The 25,716-nt window shown below is 42.1% G+C and overlaps 1 protein-coding gene across 1 annotated transcript; it reads left to right on the forward strand.

The window, feature by feature from the left end:
• Positions 1-2,368: 2,368 nt before the first annotated feature.
• On the forward strand, positions 2,369-22,408 carry sh3d21 (SH3 domain containing 21). The gene is made up of 17 exons (XM_083762226.1): positions 2,369-2,571; positions 3,154-3,311; positions 3,442-3,499; positions 4,397-4,506; positions 5,033-5,123; positions 5,228-5,283; positions 5,375-5,417; positions 6,099-6,193; positions 7,052-7,150; positions 7,583-7,634; positions 12,520-12,570; positions 12,667-12,790; positions 14,177-14,333; positions 16,647-16,721; positions 20,019-20,200; positions 21,344-21,407; positions 21,558-22,408. Exons 1-17 carry the CDS (start codon positions 2,568-2,570, stop codon positions 21,588-21,590), a joined length of 1,452 nt encoding a protein of 483 aa, XP_083618352.1. The 5' UTR covers positions 2,369-2,567; the 3' UTR covers positions 21,591-22,408.
• The last annotated feature ends 3,308 nt before the right edge of the window (positions 22,409-25,716 follow it).

Here is a 25,716-nt window from a genome sequence, read left to right on the forward strand (position 1 = left end):
CTTTTATTTTTAAATGATAGAAAACCATGAAAAACAAGTTTTTCATGATTTTCATCTTTTTCTTCTATTGTCGACTGTATGAAAAATGACAGCCAGCTAGGTTTGCCTCCCAGCCCAGTGTAAAGAGAGTGGCGACACTAGCGTTGACTCCCATTGTAACAATGGAATGCGGAAGTGCTCATTCCCATCTCAATTTTGATTGATTGATTGAAATATTTATTAACAGTTTGTAGAATTTACAGTACATTTTAAGCACAAACTCAATACAAAGACTGTCAACTGTGAGTGGACGACCCAATTAAGCATTACACTTGTTTACAACAGGGTCCACATTGTTCAATTCATCAAAACATTTAAAGACATACAAACATTTAGAGACATACAAATAGACATTTCTATGTAGCTAAATTCATCATATGGGAAGCAAAAAAGGGAAAAGATACAATATACAGTGAGGGAAAATGGGGTGGGGGGGGTGGGGGGGATTCAGATTTTACAGAGGCCAGTTTCGAATTGCAGCCATCCGTAGGTGCCCTTTGAGAGCGGTTTTGAAGGAGTCAAGGGATTCACATGTCTTAATGACTGTTGGTAGGGCGTTCCACATTTTGGTGGCATAGGAGCGGAAATAATTTAGTCCCTTGTTTGTGCCGAATCTGGGTTGTACATGGTTTGTTGCACTCCCTCTGGTGTTGTGGGTGTGGACTTCGTTTACATTAAGGAAGTATTTAGACAGGTACATGGGTATCTTGGTGGTGTATCGAATCTTGTGGACCAGACCCATTGCAAGATGCTGTACTCTGTCGACGACCCTAAGCCATCCCAGCCTGTCAAAGTGGGCAGGGGTGAGGTGGGTTCGGGGGGTGAGGCCAAGTAGGAGCCTGACCAGTTTGTTTTGGGAGGTCTGGAGCCTTGTTTTAAGGGCCTTTGAGGTGCTGTGGTACCAAGAGGTGGATGCATAGTCAAAGAAACCTTGTACGAGGGCTCCTGTTAAGGTCTTCAAGGTGTTTTTGCTGACCAGTGAGGAGATCCTGTAAAGGAATCTTGTTCTTTGATTGACTTTTTTGATTACGTTGGTGGCCATCTTATCACCGGAAAGATTGGCCTCCAGGATGGAACCTAGGTAGGTAATTTGATCTTTTCGTGTGATAATATTGTCACCCACTCTAACCAAGAAGCCATCTGCCTTGCTGAGATTACTATTTGATCCGAAGAGGATGGATTCAGTTTTTCCCAGGTGTAAGGATAGTTTGCAAGGTTCAGCGAGCCAGGTGCAGATTCTACCGAGTTCAGAGCTGAGGGTCTTTTCAACCTGCAGTTTGTTCCTGTCCGAGACCAGCAGTGCTGAGTCATCTGCGAACAGGAACAAGTTGCAGTCACAAGCTGAAGTCATGTCATTAACATATATTAGGAACAGTAAAGGCCCTAGTATGCTTCCTTGTGGGACGCCACAGCTCACTGGGAGGGGAGGGGACAGTGTTCCGTTCACCTCCACCATCTGTTCTCTCCCCTCCAGGTAGGATTGCATCCAGCTCACTGATGTGCTATCAAAACCAATAGCTTTAAGCTTGTTAACCAGTATGGAGTGGTTCACGGTGTCAAAAGCCTTTTGGAGGTCCAGCATGACCATGCCGCAGTATTTTCCAGCGTCCACCTCGTGTTTGATGTGGTCGCTCAAATAGAGGAGGCATGTGTCAGTGGAGTGGGATGTTCTGAAACCAGATTGGAACTCGTACAGCAATTTATTAGTGGCAAGATACTTTTCAACCTGTTCATAGACTATTTTTTCCATCACTTTCGAGATGGAGCTTAGAATAGAAATAGGGCGGTAGTTGCCGGGTTCTAATTTACTCCCTTTTTTGTACAAGGGGGTTACTTTGGCCAGTTTAAAATCTTGGGGGACCTGTCCCTGTTTGATGGAGAGGTTAACTATGTGGGTGATGACTGGAGCTATGGAAAAGGCTGAGTCTCTGGGATAGTTCTAATGTTTGGAACTATAGCCCGGCCCCCCATAGGCACCTGCTTTGCGGTGAGATCAAAGTGTGTCTGTGACGTCACCACTCTCTTACTATTCCACTCGGTCCCGGCCGAGGCGACAATAACACTTCACTTATATGTTGATAACCCAATTGGCTTTGTATAGGGCAGGATTAACCCTTTGTGGAACTCTGGCCTTCCATTCACGCACATACGCACGCACACATACTGTATGCATGTTTTGGTTCACTTCAACCATATCATGAGCTCTCTCTCCTTCTGAAACCTGTCTCACCTGTTTTCTCTCACGTTTCGTCTTAACTCTGTGTCTGCCTCCTTCTCGTTGACCCATCCTACTCCGTGCTTGGGACTTGCCATGACTGGCTGCAAGAATTGTTGCTCAATGTTAATGTTTGACGAGTAGGAAGAAGGGCCTTGGCTGCCATATCAAGAAGTCTTAGTCTAGGCAACGTTGTTGTACTGTACTTTCAGTTCTCCTTAATTAAGAGCTCTTTGTCTGCACTGTGAGGAAGAGGATTTGGAGGATCTGAAGCAGTCAAGCAGATAATAGTTTTGACAAAGATTAAGGAATCATGGGTAAGTCAATATCACCACGTGATTCTTTCAGAAACTCAATTCTTAAGGAATGTTTATTTTTTGGGGTCAGATTTATGCAAGGACGTTTGCAGATTTGAATACTAATTTCCAGGTTCAAGGGATATAGGTTATAGACCTTGCATCGGCAACGATTATATTTGGGCTACAAGTTTAACAATCTGTCCCCACATACTCACCATAACTACTACCTTAGTGTACCAGTCCATATTTTGTCTGAGTGCTTATTATTTTCTTAATGTATTAATGCGTAGTACATACATACCCTTAACTGTGTTTACCTCAGTGTCATTAAGTCTGTCAAGTTGAGTCTTGAGTGTTTCGAGAGCTATGTTCAGACAAGCAGGGAGTCAAGACACTATCCTTCACTGGCAACAATGTTTAGGCTTTGACTATCAACTCCCTTACTGCTCTAAACTACTTAAATCTCTCCACTAGAAAAACCATCACACAACCTGTTAAAACTGATATCGAAGCATATTACTTGAATTAATTGTGATAACAGCACTTAGAAGCAAGAGATGTAAAATGATACAATGCCTCATGTATGAATGAATACCTCAGAGGTGCTGGTGCTGATGGGCTTTGACGGCACCATGAGCGACGAGATGACAGTGAGGACGGGGGACATTGTGAAGAACGTTACCAGGGCTAGCGAGGAAGGATGGCTGGAGGGAGAGCTGAGGGGCAAGAGAGGCATCTTCCCTGCAAACTTTGTCAAGGTCTGTTTGTCCCATTGTTCAACTTGCCAGCTTGGTGTGCCGTAAAATGGTTTGTTTTGGAGGTGATTGTATGTATGTTGACTGTGATTCTACCTCTAAACATGCTTAATTACCCTGGCTTTCTTCACAGGAAATACCAGTGTATTTGATAAGGGACAACAACCCAAAACCAAGGAGCTTAAGAAAATGTATGTTGTTTTCCGAACTCAGCAATGTTTATGGTGTTCCACAACTTTCTTAAGGCTAATTTATAGTTAATGACAATGATGTATTTTCAACTGAAAAGAAAAATCCTTTAGTTGCAAAGCAGAAGCCCAATATACAAGCGTCGGCCATGAAGATAATTATGTGCAAATACGTCTTAACATTAGTTTGAACATGCACTGTACATTTATACCAGTTCAGCCTATATTCAACTCTGAAAAAGGTCTGTTTTTACACTTTCAGAGTTAAACACGGTTTTGCTGTGTAGTTCTGATTTAACACACAAGATAGTGTCAAATGCGCCTCACAGTGATCTCATACTAAATTTCTATTTACTTTTTCCTGGCTCTCATTCTTACTGTATGTTGCAACCCACCCATCTAGTACAGTAGCTCCCAAGTAAACTGAAACAAATTAGTATTTCACAAATGCTATTTGCAAATGTTCTGTCTGTCTGTCTGTCAAATATGAATCTTGTTTATTGCACACAAAAAGGAGAAATATCAACAAAAAAAATGTGGTCATCATGATGGATACATTTTGTCAGCCAGACAGTGTAACAAGCAATCACAGGCTCAATGTAAATATATATCTTTCTTGACCACATCCTTTCCACACTAAGCTTAATTACAACGTGGACCAGATAAAAACAACCCTGGTCCCTTTGAGGGATTAGATGGGTTACAAACATAAAGGAACTTCCAGTGCTTTGCTGTCTTAGAGAGCTTTCCTGTTGAGACTAGCTTACTGCTGCCTTCCAGCTGGTTAAATGTACTGCGTTAATGTTATCTTTCATCCAACATTAAGATTTCAAATGGGGTTTTTTGTGTGTTTTTCTGTGAATGTATGTGACTGGTGATGCTTTGCCTCTGTCTGTACAGCGAGGATGATGAAGCTGAGGAGGAAATGTGAGGTTGCGTTTGCCTACAGCGCCACGAGTCCCGACGAACTGGACCTGGTTGTCGGAGAGACTGTTGAGATCCTGAGAGAGGTAGAGTGCTGCTCACGTCATTGACACTGTTAACCTCAGTTTACAATATACAGGACAGGTCAATACTTTCTACCAGTTCATATACAGTCAAACCCGGCCTGACAGCAATGGAGTTCCATGAGTTCCATAATGTACATTGTGTTGTTTGGTTAGGTTGCTTGACGTTTCTTTTATGTGCCTGCCAGGCTGACAAAGCAAACACATACCAGCTACACTGTGATTCACAAGAAGTGGTCCAACTTGTTCATAAGATTTCCCATGTGCCATCAAGCAACAACATCAAGAAATAACCTTAATACGACTTTGCAAATGTTATTCTTATCCTACTGGCATTCATTTTCAGCAGAGTCCTAAACTAAGGGATTAAATGGTTAAAGGTCCATGAGCAAAACATGACTATTTAGTTGAAAATCAGTAAAGAAAAATGCAATTGACATGCAAAAATATAAATTAGGCTCAACACCATTGCACACGTTTCCATCTCATGTAATCTCACCATCACTGTTTATTTTCTTATTTTGGATAGATTGAAGATGGATGGTGGATGGGGATAAAAGGGGGTAAAGTGGGAGCATTTCCATCCAATTTCGTCAAAGAAATATTTGTCACTCCAAAAGGTGAGTTAATAAATATCCCCGTTTGTAAAGAACCTGGGCATAAATTGATAGAACAGAACTCAACTACCGGTAGGTTATTAACTGTCTGTTTGTTATATTAACAGATACCAATGAGGGTAAGACAAGACCCAAACTAGCAGATGCAGTATTCAGAAAGGAGGTATGGCATTCAGACAATCATGTGTTGTAGTTTGTCTGTGGTCATTCGATTGAATATACTGTATGTATGATTATATTTTCTTTTCGTCCAGACAAAGCAACCAAAAGAAACCATTGTGAGGAACAAAGGCAATGGTATGCTACAAATATTCTGTTTCTGCATTCTTATTATCTGCACCAGTAGGCTACATCATGCTTTGGCCTGTGCGTGCGTGCCTGCGTGCGTTTGCTCACATAAAATGATGTGGTTAGGCTATTATTATGGCATGTCTCCTGGCAGAGATTTGCACTCTAGAGACACCTTTCCAGTTATACCTGTACACACGTGACACGTCCTTGTACCAGTATCATTGAGTCAAAGAAGCAATCAAGGAAGCGAATTCAATACTGCTGCATTAAATCCCTTCCATGTTCAAGAACTCTACAGTATACTGTTCTAACAGGAGGTTCTACTGTATTTTTAGGACAGCACTAGCAATTAGTTTACACAATACTCATAATTGACAAGCAACAGGCAGATATTCCTGTCACCTAACCTAAATAGATCAGTGGGTGCGGACCTGACCCAAATAGTTAAGTTGTAAGATTGACATCATAGAGCGGAGCAGAATATTTATTTTTACAATCTTTCTCAGCACACCCTCTTTGTGATAAGTCACTGCCGTGAATACTTCCTGGCTTCCATACGTGCAAAATGGTCATACTCCCATTGTAATGATAATGTTAGTCATTATTGTTGAAGTCGTTTCTTCCAGTTACGATTGGGTATTTACAAATGTGTCTTAATTCTTTCCCATTCATTTCCTCCTACTGTAGTGTCAGAATGTTGCCAAGTCATGTTTGACTACACAGCCTGCACAGAAGATGAGCTGACTCTCAAAAAAGGAGACACTGTTTCAATAATCACAAAGGTTTGGCTCTTGATAATGTTCATAGCTACTATGATGTCATGCTGTGGAATACTTGAGAACTGAGAAGTAGCCTGGGAGGCATACCATTTCGGCTTCATGATCCGGTCGGGAGCGGATGATATGACATGATATGTTGTAGTCTGCTTTGTATAGTCATCAGGCCGGAACCCCCAAACCCGAATCAGAATTACCCCAAATAATTCCCTGCATCATAATTTTAGGGCCTATACCCAATAAAAACCCTGATGTGGCGTATATGAATCCGACAAGTTTCTTCAAGTACTTCTTGGAATAGATCGTTTGGTATATTTTATTACAACTCGTAGCGACTGGCGAGACAAAAAACAAACAAGGCGGGGACCATAACTCTATAGGGGGGACCAAAAATGTATTCTTTGTTTTATTATCCGGTCTAGAGTTCTCTAAACCACACCTAGACCAGATCACACAGGCGTGATCAAAGTACTAGTGACAAGTCTGTCATGAAATTCCGGTACCATACTGTATATAATTTCAACCAGCAAAACGTGTTGTGTAACTTGACTCACTTTGTGAGTAATCTTTTTTAAACTTGTGCCACAATCCACAACATTATATACCAAAGCCTTACAAAAATATAGACAGACTATGCTCCCTGTCCCTGTCCCTGTCCAGTTCATATATATTGTAGTATGGCACCATGGGAAAACAAATACTTTCCCCTTTTTAAGATTACATGATATTCATCACTCTGGGCCAGGCAACAATGTTTTTTCTGACCCTTTCATAACCCCTTACTGTATACAGCAATTTAAGTTCCCAATGGACGTTGCAGTGCAGTCTTTGAGGTTCTAATTTTGTTTTAATCTTCTTCTGAAGGAAACAGAAGATGAAGGCTGGTGGGAGGGAGAGGTCAACGGGCGACGTGGTTTCTTCCCCGACAACTTCGTCATGGTGATCCCACCAACGGATCTGCAAGTGAGTTGCCCCTATAGATGTTCTCAGGAACAGCCTGTCCGTATCCCTGTAAGCAGGAACTTCCCCACATTCCACTGGGGTTTGGTAAATGCACTGAGCTGCCATGAGACTTTGGACACGTCTTAAAGTAATTGATATTGGCTATACCTTTTTTTTTTACTTAATAGGTCAAAACACAAAGCCCCATTATCTGTAGTTGGCTGACATAAGACCTCCTTGGGCAAGTTTTGCTTTTTCCCCATTTTTTCCCCATGTTATTGCTTCTATAACGGGCTATGACTCAGGGTTGTTTTCAATGTCCTCTGTTTTGTAGTTACTCACTGAAAACTTCCTGAGTGGAAAGAGTGTGTATAGCATAGCAATGTCTCAGGAGTACCAGGCAGGGACACATATTTGCCAAAATGTGTTAACTGACTCCTTGTCCTCCCCCAGTCTGGGACAACGAGCCAGCCGCCTGCTCGCCGCAGCTCAGAGAGACACTCAGGTAAGAGAACAGTAACTTCACTCTTCAGCATTGATCAGATCAGCGCAGCACACCAAGATCTGTGACAGGAACAAGTAAACGATATATGTCAAATAGCAAAAAATAACCGATATGCTATTTTCGTCTATCATGACATGCAGGCCAGGAACAGGATTGGCTTGTTGGGTTTCATTTGAATAGCTGAGTTGAATGGGAAGACAACTTAATACTGTAGGTGTAGTGGTACTTGTTTAGTCTGGCACAGTGTGGAGGATTAGACTGTTGTTTCAGTGGCTGAAATTATTAGTAGTATCACGTTTTAGTGGCGTTCCACACGGCATGTGTGGTTTAGGGGAGGTGATCAGTGTCAAATATTGTATATTTGTAATATGTCACGATGCCCTTGCAAGATTTATTGAATGGGGAAAGTTCAGTCCCAAAATTTAGAAAATTATTATACTGTGGTATTGGAAAAGATTTAAAGAATGACTTGAACACTTTTCAACATGATTCCTCATGCAACCCTAATTTAAAGAAAATACTTTTTCATCACGCAAATTGTGAATTATTATTGTGTAGCATTTGTGAAAGTATGGGTGTGGGTTTGGACTTTGGACTGTGTCTCTGGTATGTCTTCATTTGGCAAAATTTCCATTAGCCTTGCTGCCAGGTTAAAGCTACACATTTGCAGCGCATTTATCTGTAGTAGCTCAGGATGTAGCCTATGTAACAGTAGAGTAAACCTAAATGACTGGTTTCTGATGAAAATGCATACTGTATGCCACCCAACCTTTGATTATAGTCCTACAGTTGTATATTTTTTGTAAAACAAAACTCACAAGAGTAGATAGACCACAGTGTCACGTTTCGGCAACGAACAGTGACATTTCGTTACTTTAATGACACATAAATTTGCCCTCGACATGTGATTCAAATTTGGGGGAAGATGATTTGTCGTATTTTCTTTTTGAAAACAGGCTCGTCATGCAAAAATATTGAAGCCAATCATAGCCTAGCTCTGGTCCATAGCTCTAATTCATCGCATTAGAGCTATGGACCAGAGCTAATCATAGCCTATAATCGCAATGGAATAAAACAAATGTGACTGATACATTTTTATCACATAATTCCATAGATATTCACATGGGCCTTTGACAAAATAGAAATTTCGAAAATGTTTTCAAAATAGGGACACCAGTGTTAATGTGGTTAAATCACAGTAAGAGAAGGTTGTCGATTGGTTACAATGAAGTAATTTCCTTCCCTCATAAACTGTCATTTGAACACACTGACTTAACATGCAGTCTCTGTTAGTGTAGTACTTTGCCTTTGTTTTGAGTTAGCTGCAGATGCTTTGCAAAGTCTATAATATATTTAAATTTTAATGTGTTTTGTTTATGCAAATAATGTGATAAACAGTACACTGACACATGTCAGGAATGAGTTACGGAGTAGGACCCAAAAGTATAGGCAACCAGATGCAGAGTAGATTATCTTCAAGGTGTTTATTTAAGCCATATTACACGAGAGGGTGTGGGTTAACGTGATTATTGCCACGACAGGGATGCGGTCAGGAACGAGATGTAGTCACTACGACCACAAATGTCCCAAGAAACTAGCTAGCCTATCCACCGAGTTTGCTAGCGCTCTGGGAGAACAGAGCAGCTGAATTCTTTGTTTTGATTAGGTGGTGAATGGTGCTGGTTTAACCCACGGCTAGAAGGCTGTTTCAACCAATCAGATTAGTCACGGCTCAAATACAAAGGCAGAGGAGTGGGGCGTGATACATAAGGCATTTGCATTCTTAGACTTTGGAAAATACGGACATGGATTGGAGGGAGACAACACATGGAATCATTTCGATGGTCTTTGACCACCATTGTGGGGTTGGGGGGGACCCCCAGGAGTCCTTGTGGGGGTTCTAGAGGGTCACCAGCTAAACGATTGAGAGTTAGGAATAGCAACCAAATGGCCCCTTACAGGCCTGAACCAAATGTCCTTGAAGGCGTTCCATTGGGGTTTTTTGGGGGTTCGTGGCATAATGTATACCAAGCGGGTCCTTGAAATTGACAAGTTCAAGAACCACTTGTCTTAGACGAAAGGATATGTGAAGGTTTGAGCTTCACTCTGTCAGAGTCACAGAACAGAACACAACAGGATGTGGTGCATGGTCCAACACTCAGGCTGTTCTCTTTCAGTTCGTCATTCTTCCTCACTTCTTAGATATCTTATCTTTCGTTTCCACCGAAATTGAGGTCAGTGGATGTGTTGACTTAAACACAACTTCAGCAGATATTTTCATTCAATTAGCTATAGTTCAATTGGCAATTTGACATATTGACATTCAATCCAATATATAATGTATAATAGTAGTATAGTAGTACAAAAGCATGCTTTTCATCTATTATTGGCTGACTGAAGGAAATCTCAGCTCTGCCACTTCTCTGATACTCAGGAGTTACAGCATGTTACAGGAAGTTTCAGACTATGGTGTAATGGGGCTGGGGTTGGAGGTGGGGTTGGTCATGTGACATCATTCAGACGTCTTGGAGGAAGCCAGGGGCAGAGGGGGTGGGGGGCCGACTGAGGCGAGTTCTGTCACAGAGACTTTCCCAGCCAACCCAAGAAGTAGCACTGTAATTGCTACAGTGCGCACAGTGTGGTTGGTTTTTCTTGAAAAGGATTATTGCATAATGCTCTGATCAGAGAAGGTAGGCTGCTTTTATTTAATTTGTTGATTATACTAGAACATGGTCAGGTTGTACTGTTCTAAACCTTGTGTTGTAATGCTTTCAATGAGACTGGTGTTTGTATTGAACTAGTAGGCTTGTGGGCAGGTTGCTCACAAATGTCCTCCAGCTGATTTGCCCATTTGAAATAGCTCATTGCTCCATCCATTACCTCAGTTCAGTGAAACACTTCAGCTGAAGTCAGAATGACCATTAACCATTTATTGCAAAGCTTTTGCATTTAGTATGGCGGTGTGGCTCTGCTCATGTGATATTATATCATCTGATATCATATCACATTTTGATCTCAGATTATCTGTGCACCGAGACACAGCTCTGATATCAACAACTCACCCCAGAGCAGAGCATAACATAAAGTCATTACATAAACAATATAACTTTCAATGGATTCCATATACCACAGATACTGAACAAACAAATCAGAGGGTCATAATACAATCCATAAAACACATTAAATCACAGATACCCATAACATAACTAAATACCACATATAGTACAATCCATAAATGACGTTTCTAATCACAGAATCACCCATTACATTACAGAACTATTGCCACAGGGAGGAGGTGGAGGAATTGTTACGCTGAGTACGCTAGTGACCATAGATATTTAAAAAAAATGGATGCCTCATTGGCCGCTGCAGTTCGTTGGAGCGATGTGTGTTGAAGGAGGGGCGGAAGAATGTACACTGGGAGAGGAAGTACGCCGTAAGTGTGGAAGGCACGTTACGTCACTCTGCCACTCAAGTGATTACTGGCCAATCACAGCGCAGCATTTCCGGGACTTATCAGACGCGAACATGCGCTCTGTGATGCACGCTCATGCTTCCGCGGTGCTTCGCAAGGAATCTCGGGAAAGTTTTGCCCTCCCTTGAGCACATACGCTCCAGAGCCGGAAAGGGCGTCTACCTTTATATGTTTATGGTAGTGACTGCTTAAAAAGAAGACCTAATTGAATGTGGGTGTGAGTGAGTTAGCTGGCAGCGAATGAGAGTGAGGGGAGTTGACATGGAGAGACAGCTGATTTAAAGGAACAGAATAGAGCACGAAGGGGAGATTAGATTATAAACCATTAAACCTTCTGCCTTCCGTGTCTCAATGAACTATCGCTGCGCTGGATTTCAGTGAAGCTTCCTAATTCAAGCATCTATTCTCGTTTTCTACAAGTCGTGGGCAATGTCTCTCAATGTATTGTACATCCTATCCGTTTAACCAGGGACCTAGTCCTAGACAAAGCTTGGCGGGACCCACGGGAATGCTAGCTGCAATTCAATTGGATACGGCTGTGACCTGGTCCGCTCCACTGAAGAGCAGATCATTGCTTTCACCAATTCCCATGCTGCAGTTCTCAGTTCGGAATTCGTTGAAGGATTGTAAGCACTTCTCAGTGAACCACATTATGCTTACAACGGGTGAAACAAGGGGAAATGTACAATTCCTCAAATTATAAAATAGGATGTTTTGGTATGTGGCTTTAAGGAACTGTATTGTTTCTGCACACAGCATGCTTTGTTCGCACAAGTCAGATCGAAGTAAACAATACAGTAGGCGCTGTAGGCCTACATTGATTCATGTGCGAGTAGTAATATCAACTCAGAGGAATTCTTGGTGATTTTTTGTTTATTAAGTCAATCCTGTCTGAGTAATGCACAATTTGTTTGGGTTATAGGCCTAATTTTATTTATTAGCCACTTGAACCCTATAGTGTCCCTATCCTGGGAAAAACATTCAACGAAAATAGCCAAACTCAAGCTCACGAGATCAGCTCTTTCCGGAGATATTTGGTGTAGACTCAGCAAACAAAGGATGGGACCTAGTATAGTCCCCCAGGGGACTCCCCTTCGTCTCAAGTTCTTTTCTTAGCAGTTTACAAGCATGCAGTCACAGAAATCACTCAAAAAAGTGTTTTGCTGTTTGTCACCAAGAAGCTGCACGTTAGTGCCTTGGTCAATGGCAAAGGATTTACTGAGGGAGGATCATTCACAGATCATGCAAATTTTCCCCCCAGTTAGTTAAAGGATTTGAATCAACAACATTGTGGTCAGAGGCCGCACAAATTGTAAAATATGCTCGCTAGACAAAATATTGTTGCAGTACATAATTAAAACAAAAGTCAATATTATGTTATAGTTTCTCATACAGTTAACTCTTTTTCAGTGAAGCCAGACGCATCTGCCATGGAAAAGGGTGGTCCACCAAAAACAAAAGGTAATAGAGGCATTTTATGGCAATATTACTCTAAATCCCTCATGGCACTATTACTCTAAATCCCTCATAATAGTAATAGTCAATCATGCTTTTCAGACGAAAAACCAGAGGGAAAGGACCTGCGAAGCAATCCTCCAACCAAGGTCAAACTACCGTCCATCAACAAGCTGGCTGGCCCACCTCCACCAGTAAAGGACAAACCAAATAAGGTTCTGCCTAAGTGAGTGACAAGATCACTCAGATTTTCCCTGTCATTGTTATTAGTCACCATGCACCAGCACTACAAATCTGCCCAAATCCAACAATAGATAATAACAATAATAATATAATAATTTAGTCCCCTTTATTTTATTGTTGTTGTTGGGGTATTTGCTTAAGTCTCCATAATCAAGACCGACAAATAGGGCACTCAAAGTGAGACTTTTCTAGTTACTCATTTAACCCCTATAATGATAAAGGCAGAAGCTCTGTAGAAAATGTCAAGAGCACTTTCCTCTCGTGTGTCTGCTGGCACTGGGAGTGAGGCTGTGGTTGGTGCACCAGGTTTCCATGGCACTCTTAAATGTGAATGCCAGGATGGGCAACCTTTAGTGAAGCAGTGGAAACTCCTCAAGATGAGTCAAATCAGGCTTAAACAGACGAGAGCAGCCCATTTCCTGTTTCCTGAACACACAGTCACACACACTCACACAAATGAGAAAACTAAAAAACGCCCTGTCTTTAGGACTATGCTCATGGAGAAAATGCTTTTCTAACAGTTCTTTCCAAATGGATATGCTTAAGAGAGGCTAATTTTCCAACTTCTTAAAGAGTCAGACTCATTTTCAGTATTTACTAAGGCTGCTGTCTTCAAGGTGTTCGCCTCGGGGGTGGTTATTTATTTGTGAGAGATTAAATAAACATACTGAGAGGGGGTGCTGCCGATGGGCCAAGTGGTTGAACTGTACAAGGCTTTGATGCCTGACGATGCCTGACGTTACAGTACGTTGCATTATGTGTGCTTGTAAGTTCTGTATTTAGACAGTGTCCTAAGCAGATTACAATGCATCTACGTAGCCTCATAAGTATTAAATGCTTCATAATGTGTTGTGGTGGTTAAAAACATGATGGGTAAGTGCTTATCAAGCTACACTAATCCAAGACGATTGCCATGGAGTTCGAGACAGCTTTGTTCTCATGTCTCACAGCACACGCAAGGTCAAATGACTCCACATTTTACACCAAAAAAAAGTTACGCAAAGGATGAGGATTCCTCACCGTTAATGCAATTGCACAATCTACAGTTAATATAAAACTCTATGACACTATGTTATTGGCGTGGCGCTCTAGGCCCTAGCCTAGAGCTTAACCTGACTCTGCCAGATTGCGGCAGTATTGAGTTCACAAGTGGAGGAACTCACTGCTGCCGCCATCTGGCGGAGACAGGTTAGCTAGAGCTTCTAGTAAAAGCAGATTATAAGTGATACGTTGATGTCGCCTTTAACCTGTAGAGGCCAGTGTAGCGCTAGTTTTCTTCATTGTGACTTTAGGTGAAGTTAAAAAGGTTTTCTGTTTGAAATGCCTATGTCACTATTCTGAGACTGAGACTGTTTTTGTTTTTGTTCAGAACCAATGGTGATGCTGTGCCTGTCTCACCAAAAAAGGAGAATGAATTTAGCCAGTTTGATGGAGTGGATGTGAACACAGAGAAGCTGAACCATCCCACAGCAAACAGAGCCAAGCCTCCACAGAGGAGACCTCCGTCTGGTCTGGTTACACCAGCAGTAAGTCACACAAATAATGTCATTGGCATTACAATTACAAATTACCTCACTACTAGAACATGCCACGTTTTGTCCAGTGATTACAGATGAGTACAGATTGTTGTCAGTGAACCCACACCACACATGAACACAAGAACACAACACATATTAAAAACAATACAGCTACTGTAGGGGTGCAAACTACAATATCAATATCTTGATATAGGTCTGTCCTAGCCCTCCAAGCAGAACCCAAATGCTACTGAAGTTTCTGACATTTGTTCGACCCAGTGCATTGGGTCCTGTTCCACGTCGTCCATGCCACCTGATTAAAACATTTACTGGCTCATGTTTACATGTTAAAACGCCTCCCCGCGCTCTTTGACGATATTCTTCAGTATGAGGCTTTCTGAATATGTAAAGTATAAGTACACATACATACCTTTGCGAATATCTCCTGTGGCGCGGAAGCCGTTAAGTATTTTTAATATATGTTTGCCCGATTTGGAAGCTTGGATTCTTCTTTTCCTTCCTTGTTTATTGACACCTCATTGTACCGCCTATCTGGCTAGCTAGTGGCGCTATAGCTATGACACAGCAGATCAGAGGCAGGGACGTAGCCTCACAAGCCAACCGCACACCGGGAGGCGGTACAATAAACGGTAAACAAACAAGAAGAAATAAAGCGACCAAATCGGTCAAACAAAGATTAAAAATACTTAACGGCTTCCGCGCCACAGGAGATATTCGCAGCTGGATGTATAGCTACTTAAAGTTACCGAATTCAGAATAACTCAAGGAAAATAATGGCGTCACATGCCGCGGGTCCTATTTTAGAGAGAATCTCCACATCCGCAAATAGGAATTTCCATACGAAAATACAGTAGTGAGCAGGGACCCAACGTAAAACTCAACAAAATATAAAAAAAGTTTTACGTAGGGTCCCGAAAGGGGCTAGGTCTGTCCGTTCCTACAATGTCATATTCATGCAATGCAATGCAAAAGTCAATCAACCAGTTGAGCCTCACAGGCAGAGCAAGTTAGCATTTAGCGTCGGAGACTGCAGGCTTTTCGTTTTCAGCATTTGGTCCGAAAGAAACGGTTGTAGGTATTAGGTAACCATCACATACTGTAGGCCTACGTGTTCTGATCTGGTGAGATGAATTTATCAGTGACTTTCTGAGCAATGAAAATGTGAAAGCTACCCTCTATGTTTGTCTCCTATCCACGAGTGCTGGAGAAGGGGGGGGGGGGGGGGTCACGAGGGGGGCCAGCTATTACAGTTTTAGAATGTTGGCGATAACATCTACAGTAAAGCCTATGACTTGTTTGGGCCTAATCTTTTCATCCAATCATAAACGACCATTATCATAATGGTTTACCAACCCAACCACCTGCTTTTCCTGCACTTCCACAATGCAGTTGATTGAGTTGGACATGAATGAGGTACAGAAAAGACTTCGGGAGTGACAGGCAAACCCAGCTAATGCTTTGGGAGACTAGGGGTAAAACTGCAGCCTCGTGTAGTACTCAAAAAGCTTTTCTTAAGTAAAAGTATCAATACTGCAATGTAGAAATACTAAAAGTCCAGAATTTAAGTAATTTAAGAAAGTACAAAAGTATTAGAATCAAAATGTACTTAAAGTACAGCAGTGGTTTCCAAGGTGGTGTCCGGGGACCCCTAGGGGTCCTTGAGAGTTCCAGGGGGTCCCCAGCTAAATGATAATTAGGAACCAAATGGAGCCTTTGGTTCCATTTAAATTAACATTTAAATTAACATTTGGTTCCAGTTAAATTAACTTAGATTCTTCAATATACATTGGTGTCCCAGAGATAGAAATGCCATTAAATGGTGGACCGTAGCTTCATTCAGGTCAAACCTGGGGTCCTTGAAATGAAACTGGTTGAGAATCACTGCTAGAGCCGTACAAATCTTCTCTTATGGGGGTCCTTTGGTGTATATTTTCTAATGGGGGTCCGCAGGCTAATGAGTGTCAAATTGGGGGTCCCTGGTGTATATTTTCTAATGGGGGTCCGCAGGCTAATGAGTGTCAAATTGGGGGTCCTTGGCGTATATTTTCTAATGGGGGTCCGCAGGCTAATGAGTGTCAATGTGGGGGTCCTTGACATGAAAGAGTTTGGGAACCACTCACCAATGCTGATTGACATCCAGCCTGGCAGCAGCACACCGTGTCAGGGTCCTCCACCTCGTCATGGTCCTTCTTAGATTACATGCCTCGGGATCTTCCTGGAATGTGCATTAAACTGTGTGAAGTCATCCTTTAAGTAACGGGATCATCATTAAAGTTCACGGCTGGCGTTTTTTATCCACAGAGTCCAAGTGGCACCGAGCAGACTGAGACAGATTCATCACCAAAAAGGTCAGAGGAAGACAAACCTTCGGCAAAGGTTTGTGTATTTTTGTTCAGTACTGTAGTATATGATATTTAATCACAAATGGGGAATTATGAGGTTTCAATGTAGTTCAAGGTGTTTGTCACACAGATGTACAGGTAGAGCATTGTGAAAAACTTAGGTTGGGTGATAGTTTTGTTGAATGTAACAGTACTAAAAACACACATTAACATTTTAAATTTTATTTTTAAGATAAAGCTGCTTTACACATTACTTGTAGGTTAAAACCACACCTTAATGTAAAATGATAAATAATGCAATTATGTACCTTCTGTGAAGGTTGGCCAGATGGTCAAGGCTCCAAAAAGTTTAATGCTTGCAGTTTTTTTGTATTACTGTTACCCCCCCCTCTAGGGATAGGGGAAGCACAAACCACAAACATAAGAAACACAAATCAAAAACAGAACTCAAAAACATATACCAAATAAAGAATTGGACAGGCTGGTCGCAGGTTGTGGTGCGAGCGAGGACAAGGGGATCAATTCCCTGCTGCCTTGAAGCTGACAGTCCTGATAAGATAAGAGTAGCTTGTGAGTGAGCTTTATAGTAGATTGGGTGTGGCCACCACCCAATCCACTGCTGGTGTCATAGGGCTCATCAGAGCCGGCCAATCTGTGGAGAGGAGCAATTCCCCACAGCAGCAGGCACTCTCCAGTAATCAGTCTCATGATAGCACAGGGCCTTTTCTGAAACCAGTCCCTTGACTTGAAGTGCTCTCGGGAGGTTCCCTCGTCAGGAAGTGCCCGTCCAGCTGAATCAAGTTCCCTTGATTAGGGTGCTGGGTTTAAAAAACTGTTTGGAGATACACTCGCCCTCCTTGTGAAGAAACAGGAAACAGACACTATTCGTTGCCATGGTTACCATCATGCAATTGTGTTACCTGTTATTTTGTTTGTACAGTTATATTGCATTGCATCGTGTATGTTTGTGTGACATGTGGATTTCATTAATATGGAAAAAGGAAATACAGCATGACTGTCAAAAATGACATATACATCCATGGTGTTTATAAATCATTGTGTTTGTGTGGTTTCATTTATAGTTTTTCACGGTGGGGTAAATAAAGAGCCCTTGTGAACATCAGTTGGAGCGTTGTCTATTCTGCATCAGATGAAGATTGTTTAGGAGGAGTTTATTTATCATTTATTTGTAGTGGTACTTCCATTTGTAGGTCGCGGTTTCCATGCGGACAGAAAGCAGGGCTGCACAAGGCAATCGAGTCTAGATCGGCACAGACTCGCTCTTGAGGGCTTTATAAGCCACTTCTACTCAAGGCTGCTTGGTTTCGGACAACACTTAATATGGCGCAGCCTCGCGTGAACGCGCATATCGAGGGCAAGTGTGTAGGGCGAGTGGCGAGGAGCTGGTTTCAGAAAGGGGGCAGGTCTCCTCCACTTCAACTCTCCACCTCAGAACACAGGAAACAGATAACAGATAAACAGATAATACCAAATACAAAATAACCTAATTAAGGCTGGCCGTAACAATTACTATATTATTTACTTTATTTTAGAATGAGTTTAACCAGCGACGTAGAGTCTGTGGGGGCCACGGGGCCATGGCCCCCATGAAGAATCCTAGGGCCCCTTTCGGCCCCCATGAAGATTTTCGTGGACATTTTACATTTACATTACATATTTTCTGGGAATTCCGAACATTTTGGACCTCTCCGCCGGCAATCTGAGAATCCCATCGTCAAATATTCGGGAAAACAGCGCCTCCCCTGTTGTTCCTCAGGCAACAGTCTGTCTTGAGAGACACCGGCCGTCCAAGAGGTGTTAAAAAGTGCTAATCGGGTTTCTTTTGTAGTTGATCTTGAGGCGTGACATAATAACACTGATCAAGAATTCACCAAAGAGACCTAACCACAGACTAGTGAGACTACACACTGACTCGAGAAAAGACCCATATCGTCCAAAATAGGCTGATCAGTCGCTGTCTGTGTATAGGCTAATTCATTGGTAAAAGTATGCTAAATAACTCATTTTTAGACCATTTGGGAAATAAATAAATAAATCCGCGGCGGCGGCCTCGCTTCGCTCGGCCGCGACAGTCCCCCCCAACGCAATTCTGTAGCCTACCCAAAGGTAAAACGCACCCGCCGCCTATGATCTCTCTCTCTCTCTCTCTCCCTCCGTATCTCTCTATATCTCCTCTCTCTCTCTCTCTCTCTCTCTCTCTCTCTCTCTCTCTCTCTCTCTCTCTCTCTCTCTCTCTCTCTCTCTCATAATAATAATAATAGAGCACCGAAGTCTGACGTCACTTTCAGTAGAGGGCGTCAGTCCCCAGGTTCATGTATTTGTTTAGTTGCATTGAAATCACCATAGGAGGAGTTTTAGATTGATTCATATAAGAACTGTGTTTGAAAAATAAACATGTCATCCCGGCCGCTTCACTCACATGGATATGAAGAATCAACTGACTGAGAGAAAACGCTAATGTTACTGCTGCTGAATTAGTTAGATTTTCGCTAGAAGCAGACTGTATCATATATGAGTGACTGACTGTTGCAAACGATACAGAGACACCTCCCTGACAATAACGCCGAGACAGCTTGTTTATTTTTGGACCACAACGCTTATAGTAGACGATATTAAGATCACCCCATGTTATTCTCCATAGAGAAACTACTTCCGTGAACCAGGGGAATCGTCGGGATGAGCGAGTTACGTCAGGACTTCGGTGCTCTATATAGTCCTGAAAGTCCTCACCTTGGCTTGGACATTGGCCTATAGAAGCTGCTTTAAAAGTACCAGCGAAAACAACTTATTTTTTTCCGCGCTGCGGCGGGGGGTGGGGGGGGTGCGGGGAGGCGGGGCTGCGGGGGGGGGGGGGGGGGGCCTTGAGGATTGATCAAACTCTTCGGCTCTGAGTTTTTTTTTTTTTTTTAAGATATTTTTTTTGCGGCTTACGCCTTTTATTGATTTTTGAAGGGACAGACAGTAGGCTGACAGGAAACGGGAGAGAGATGGGGGGATGACATGCAGTAAAGGCCGTGTCGGGTCCGGGAGTCGAACCCGCGGCACACTGCGACTGGATTACCAGTCCGGTGCCCAGACCGTTACGCTACGGCCTGGGCCTTCGGCTCTGAGTTTAACACCATTATGCCCACAATGTTTAAGTCTACAGAATAGGCCATTATAATAATCACCATATTAATGAAATAAGTGTTCAATATATTGAATGTGTATATATTTGTGTTTGCTGAACCAGGTTATTGCAAAATGTAACTATTATTATTTTAGCTTGAGAAATGATTACCATTCTTTATCCTTTAAATATACATTTTAGGTCGCAGAAAATGTCACGCCTTCACCCGCTAAACCTGAGCATCCATCCAAGACCTCTCCGCCTACGAGACCAGCGCTACCCGGAAGAGCTACCACCCAGAAAGAAGAGGCTTCCTTGGATGGCCTGCAGGCTGAGATCAAGGAGCTGAGAATGGCTCTGGAGCTCCTTCAGACACAACACAAGTGAGTAGCATTGGCCTCAGTTAATGCACAAAATGTATTCAGAATGAATTAATTCATGCCGAACAGAGATTCATACCCAACTGTTTACATGGAACCTGAATACAAGTATTCCTATTCCTCAATTGTTTACATGACCAAAGCATTCATTCGGAATATAACTATAACTATAACTACTATAGAGATGGCCGACCCATAACCGTTATCCCTTAAGAAATGAATAACCGACAAACACTAACAGCTGATCAAATCAAATAAAAATATATTTTGAAGCGCAGTCCCTGCAACCATACTCCACCCAAAACAACCCAGAACTAAAAAAACACAGCATCCAACACCCATACACTGCAATTGGCAATGGCACTGTAATTCGCAGATGGGTTTGTAAATAGCTCCTTTTATTATGGGGGAAAATAACTGGTGTATTTGTATTTTTCGAATGGGTAAAATAGCGCATTTCTGCCACCCCTGCTTGGACATGGGCATAAAGCACTATAAGGGCAGACATGTGTAAAATATGTATTCCAAACTCCCAGTAGCATTCGGAATAAAGTGTTTATATGGTGATCTATACCGATTCAAACGGTATATATATACCACCCCTCCAGACCGGAATGAATATTCATTCGGAATGGGATATTCTATTCCAATTGAGGTGTTATTCTGATGACAGGAATGAATCTCTGCATGTAAATGGGGCCATTGTTCTCCAAAGAGAGACCACTGGAATCTTGAGCCAGATGAGTTTAAAATGTATTATTAATCAATCTTAATCTTGATTTTATTTCCCCCCATTGCTATGATTGGGTTAGAATCATGGCCAGTATGATGTTCGTATCCTGGTCAGTATTATGTCACAGACTCACTGGGCTGTGACAGGGCCTGGATATTGGATAGGGGGGCAGGGTACTGAGGTTGAGAAACACTGCAAACAGCCCCACATAACTTCATTCATGACCATTATCACTACAGCATGCGCACCATGCAGTAAATCTGTGGTTGTTTAAATGCAAGTTATGTTAATTAGCTACTTCAGAAGCATTCCATAATGACTTCCTATTTTGGGAAATAATGTTTTTTTATTGTGAAATACACTTAAAACTTGGAATAAAATGGCCTTAAAAACAGACTGTTTATGTTGTTCAGGCGAGACATGCAGGAAATGAAAGAAGAACTGAGAGAGGAGAGAAACAAACGGACGACATTGCAGGTCAGTGAAGCGTGTTTGGTATTTTGTTTGTTGTATTTCCCAACGTCTGCTTTGGGGCCCTGCCTCATCTGCCACAACAAAGCATGCGAGAAGCATGTAGGATGGGAGACTGCAGTTTAACCATCAATAAAAATGTTCCTTCCTGCATAGGAGGAGGTAGCGAGTCTGAGGACGAAACATTAATCCCTTCTGACACCGTGGCTGCTTGTCTGAGATGGTGCTGGCTGGGTCCTCGGAACAGCAATGAAGGCTTCTCTACAACTCTTGAATCTATGAAGAACATTTTCCTGACATGAGTGCAACTGGGGGAGGGGGGCAGACAGTGACCCCTCCTGCTGTGGACACAGAACCGAGGACTGCAATAGACAACTTAAACAACTGGACACAGCACCGAGCTAATCTTGCACGAGATGGAACTACGTAATCATTGACATTTTACATTCAATAACTTGTATACTTACGGTATATGGTTGTACATTATTTGAATGCTGGTCACAATAACTGGGGTTAAGTGGGTTGTATTTTGTCTTGTACTTCTATTTAAGGGCTTGTGTTTTCTTATTTTTATGGCATGATATTTTATGATGAAGAGCCATGGTTCAAGGATAATATATAATATGCAATTGTACATAGGCAGAAATATTTTTATGTCATTTTTTACAAATAAAATGATTTTAGGAGCTCTAATCAAGAGGTTTGACCTATAATTGCAATGTTAATAGCTGAAGTTAAGTATTATTGCAAGTTCACTAGACCAGTGGTTCAAAGTGGGGTCCGGGGACCCTCAGGCGTACCTGAGGGAGTTCCAGGGGTCCCCAGCTAAATGATAGTTTGGAATCAAATGGACCCTTATGGGTCTGTAACTCAGAGTGTAGGCTACAGATGGAACCAAAGGGACCCGTTAGGGTAGGTTAAAATAACATTGATTTAACAACATAAATTGGGGTCTCAGAGATAGAAATGCCATTAAATGGGGGGTCCGTAGACTAATGCATGTCAAACTAGAGCCGTTAAAAATCTTCTCTTATGAGGGTCCCTGGCATATCTCTACAAATGGGGGTCCGCGGGGCTAATTAGTGTCTATTTGGGGGTCCTTGACATGAAAACATTTGGTAACCAATGCACTAGACTAATTGGCAATTTTCCGTTAATCCACTAGGGGGCATTGTATGTCTACATTTGTGTGTATGGTTGAGCAACAACCTGTGTGCCATTGACTTTACATGCTGGGCTGATAGTAATCTCTCTAGCGCAGAAGAATGTTGGGGAGTCAACTTGGAGAACTTGCAAATAGGGGGAAATGTGTTTTCTTCACTTTAATATGTATTGTAAAATGCACAAACACGCTGCTGTTTCAATCTTTGAAACCCCAATTTAAACCCACACCCGGCCTAAGAAGGTACCAAAGTCTGATTAAATAAACTGAAGTAGAAAGAAACAGGATTGTGACACTGGAAAAACATGACTCATTATGAAACTGAAAACATAGTGACTCACCTCGATGGAAATAGAGAATGTTGGAAGGAAATTCATGAGACATTCCGCACTTCATGAAGCCTTTTTATTTTAGAAATGTTGGACCCTACATTCTCCCAAACATGTTGTCTATAGATTTCTTTGCTGGTGCAAAGGTTGGTGACATTCTGTCTTGCCCTGGCAGTGCTGCACACTGTTGAGCACATCTGGTCAGCATCTGGAGCTCATTAGAGTTAGGGGGCTTCTGAAAGTGCCATGGGAACAGGCTATTTTTAAAAACTGCATGGACTATGCCTTATGGAGGGCATAATTCCTCTTGGACAGCAGTGAGGTGAAATAAATGAAAGTAAATACCGTAAATACAGTCAGTTGACATTGTAGCATATTCAGCACTTTTTGAAAGTTACATTAAAAAATAATTCTTTACCGCAAAGGCTCTGCAAACGAGAGCATTTCACTTACTTTTCTTTTTACATTTTAACTGGTTGTCAATCACATTGATGGTCACAGTTGCTTACAATGCATTCTCTTTAAATTATTATTATATAAGTTCAACCTGTCATTTTTGACTTATTGGGCGAATGAGCCGTAATTCTTTGTTGGGAGGACAGCAGACAACAGAGCACTGTACAGAGGAGGAATGTAAAGAAGTGGGTTGGCACTTTCGGGAGGGCAGGGAGCCAAAAAATGAAGGATGTAGGAAGTGAGAGGTCAGATTGCTGTAAGAAATAGCTAAAATTAGAAATAATGAGAACAGAACTGGGGGGTAGGCAGTTGGCTTCTGTCTTAGAAAATAGGTGGAAATGCAAAGTTAGATTGCATGGTTGACCTTTGACCAAATGGAAACGCGTCTCTAATTTTATATCCTACACAGATAAAGAGCCTATACAAGACTTGGTTGGTTGGTGTGCTATTCAGCTATTATAGCTAGTGGCTCTTGCCTGAAACTTGCAAGCTTAAAACCTGATTTATACTTCATCTGAGCCATGTAGTCCATAAGTAAGGAGCCTATCTCCTGTGTCTGTAGCGTTAGGCAGCTTGATGTACAGTACAAGTACCCCTGGACATGCTAGCATGTCACAGGGATTTACCCCCAATCCAACCTTTGATGCTGTGTGCCAAGCAGGGAGGCATTGGGTACAATTTTTGAGGGGCCTCTCCAACACCTGGCTTTGTTTATTCCCCCTGTGACATCATGTGGCAGCCAAGTCAATGGACATTTTACTATGATGTATAGGTGACCCTCACTCATCTTTGGTATGATATACCCCTTGGCCAGGGCTATTCCCACATCCCCATGTCAGGGGCAGACACTAACCACACTGAGCTGGTATACTTAATCGTAGAACAAAATTAAGCACTTAAAATCAATAGTTGCGTCCCCCAGGGCTCTATACTTCTGCTAATTTCCCCCCTCTATGTCAATTATCTTTGCCAAAAATCGCAGAGCAAAGCTTGTAGATCTGCTATTTCCGCTGAATGTTCACCCCAGAATATGCTACCCAGAATTGGGATGCTAGGGTACATATGGCTAGGCATTATCTCCCTTTGCCGGGAGATTAAACTTGGTTGAATCCAGGTCATTACACTTCCAAATGAAGTTCCTTGTTTTCTATCCCCAAACTGGAATCCTGAAGATTTCTTTTGGATGGTGTCATTTTATAATTCCAGTTTGGGTTTAATTGCAGATTTTCCTACATTAATCAATAGAGTTCCATGTTGTTGGGTGTGCATTCTAAAGGGGGAGACCAGTGCAGTGGTTGAATAGGTTGGCTGTAGCTATAATTATTTATGAAGTGGTGTTTTCCCAAATCAGCCAGAGAACCACAAATTACAGTTTTACCCCCATCTATGATGTTGGATGTTGGTAGTGGAAACCTTTCCCACGCTGCGTTGTGGTACTCAAGTACGGCTTCCCTTAATTGGAATTTCCTGATGTTCTTGTGGCCTCGCTTGTGTATTATTTGATAGTTGCATAATTATTGAGTCAAAAATATGTCACTTAACTGCCTTGATTACATTCTTCAAATGACAAGGATGTTCAAATATTGAATACAGGACATAATGAAATGCACCGAATTTTCTAGACGCCATTTGGAAGAGGGTTATACTGTACAAATATAGTTACATGGCTTTTTCAAAGAGTCTGACCCATCAACACTGCTGATTTGTCAAAGCCAACATAACCACATGAGAGGAGGGAGGGTTTTCTAGCTTAGACCTCAAAAGAAGATTTCATAGAAGCCTCTGTCTTAAAACAGACCAGGGCCCAAGGCAAACCTAAACGCTGTCTGCTTCACCAGCAGTGCTGGTGGCTTTGAGGCTTTGAGGACTCAGAAATCTCACAGAGATTCAGATTCGTGACCTTCCTCCTCTCCAAGCAAGTCCTTCCTCTCTGCAGTCATAACACTAAGGGTGTCAGATTAGATTTTCTGGACAAAGGACAGCATAAATAGACACAAGCCTTTGGTGAGTGTATATTTGCTTCCTTTGTATGGCTTTATTGAAGTGCCAAGACTTTATTCTTTTACAACTCTGCAGAGCAGAGGAACACCATAACACTGCACCATTGACTGACGTGTGATCACATCCAATACAAACAGTGCCCAAATTGAGCAATTCATCAAGGTTCTACAGTAACATGTCTCGGTTGGCAGCCAAATGTTGAATCTGAACCTTTTCTTCCCCCTACAGCAGGGAAGGAAATTAGTTTCTTTATGAGTTACACCAGTCACTGTGTTATCTAGACATTTGCATCATATATTCCTTTTATGGCCCTGCAGACAGCATCCAGTTGGGGTTTGTAAAAACATTTATCAAAAGACCCCAGATA

This window comes from Protomyctophum parallelum (genome assembly GCF_964188405.1).
Source record: "Protomyctophum parallelum genome assembly, chromosome: 3".
NCBI lineage: Eukaryota > Metazoa > Chordata > Actinopteri > Myctophiformes > Myctophidae > Protomyctophum > Protomyctophum parallelum.

What these genes read in the sequence shown, in the direction of transcription:
- sh3d21 (XM_083762226.1), top strand. An exon ending in TCCCTGCAAACTTTGTCAAG is followed by an intron (nt 3,312 to 3,441) that starts GTCTGTTTGTCC and finishes CTTTCTTCACAG; the next exon opens with GAAATACCAGTGTATTTGAT. An exon ending in ACAAACGGACGACATTGCAG is followed by an intron (nt 21,408 to 21,557) that starts GTCAGTGAAGCG and finishes CTTCCTGCATAG; the next exon opens with GAGGAGGTAGCGAGTCTGAG.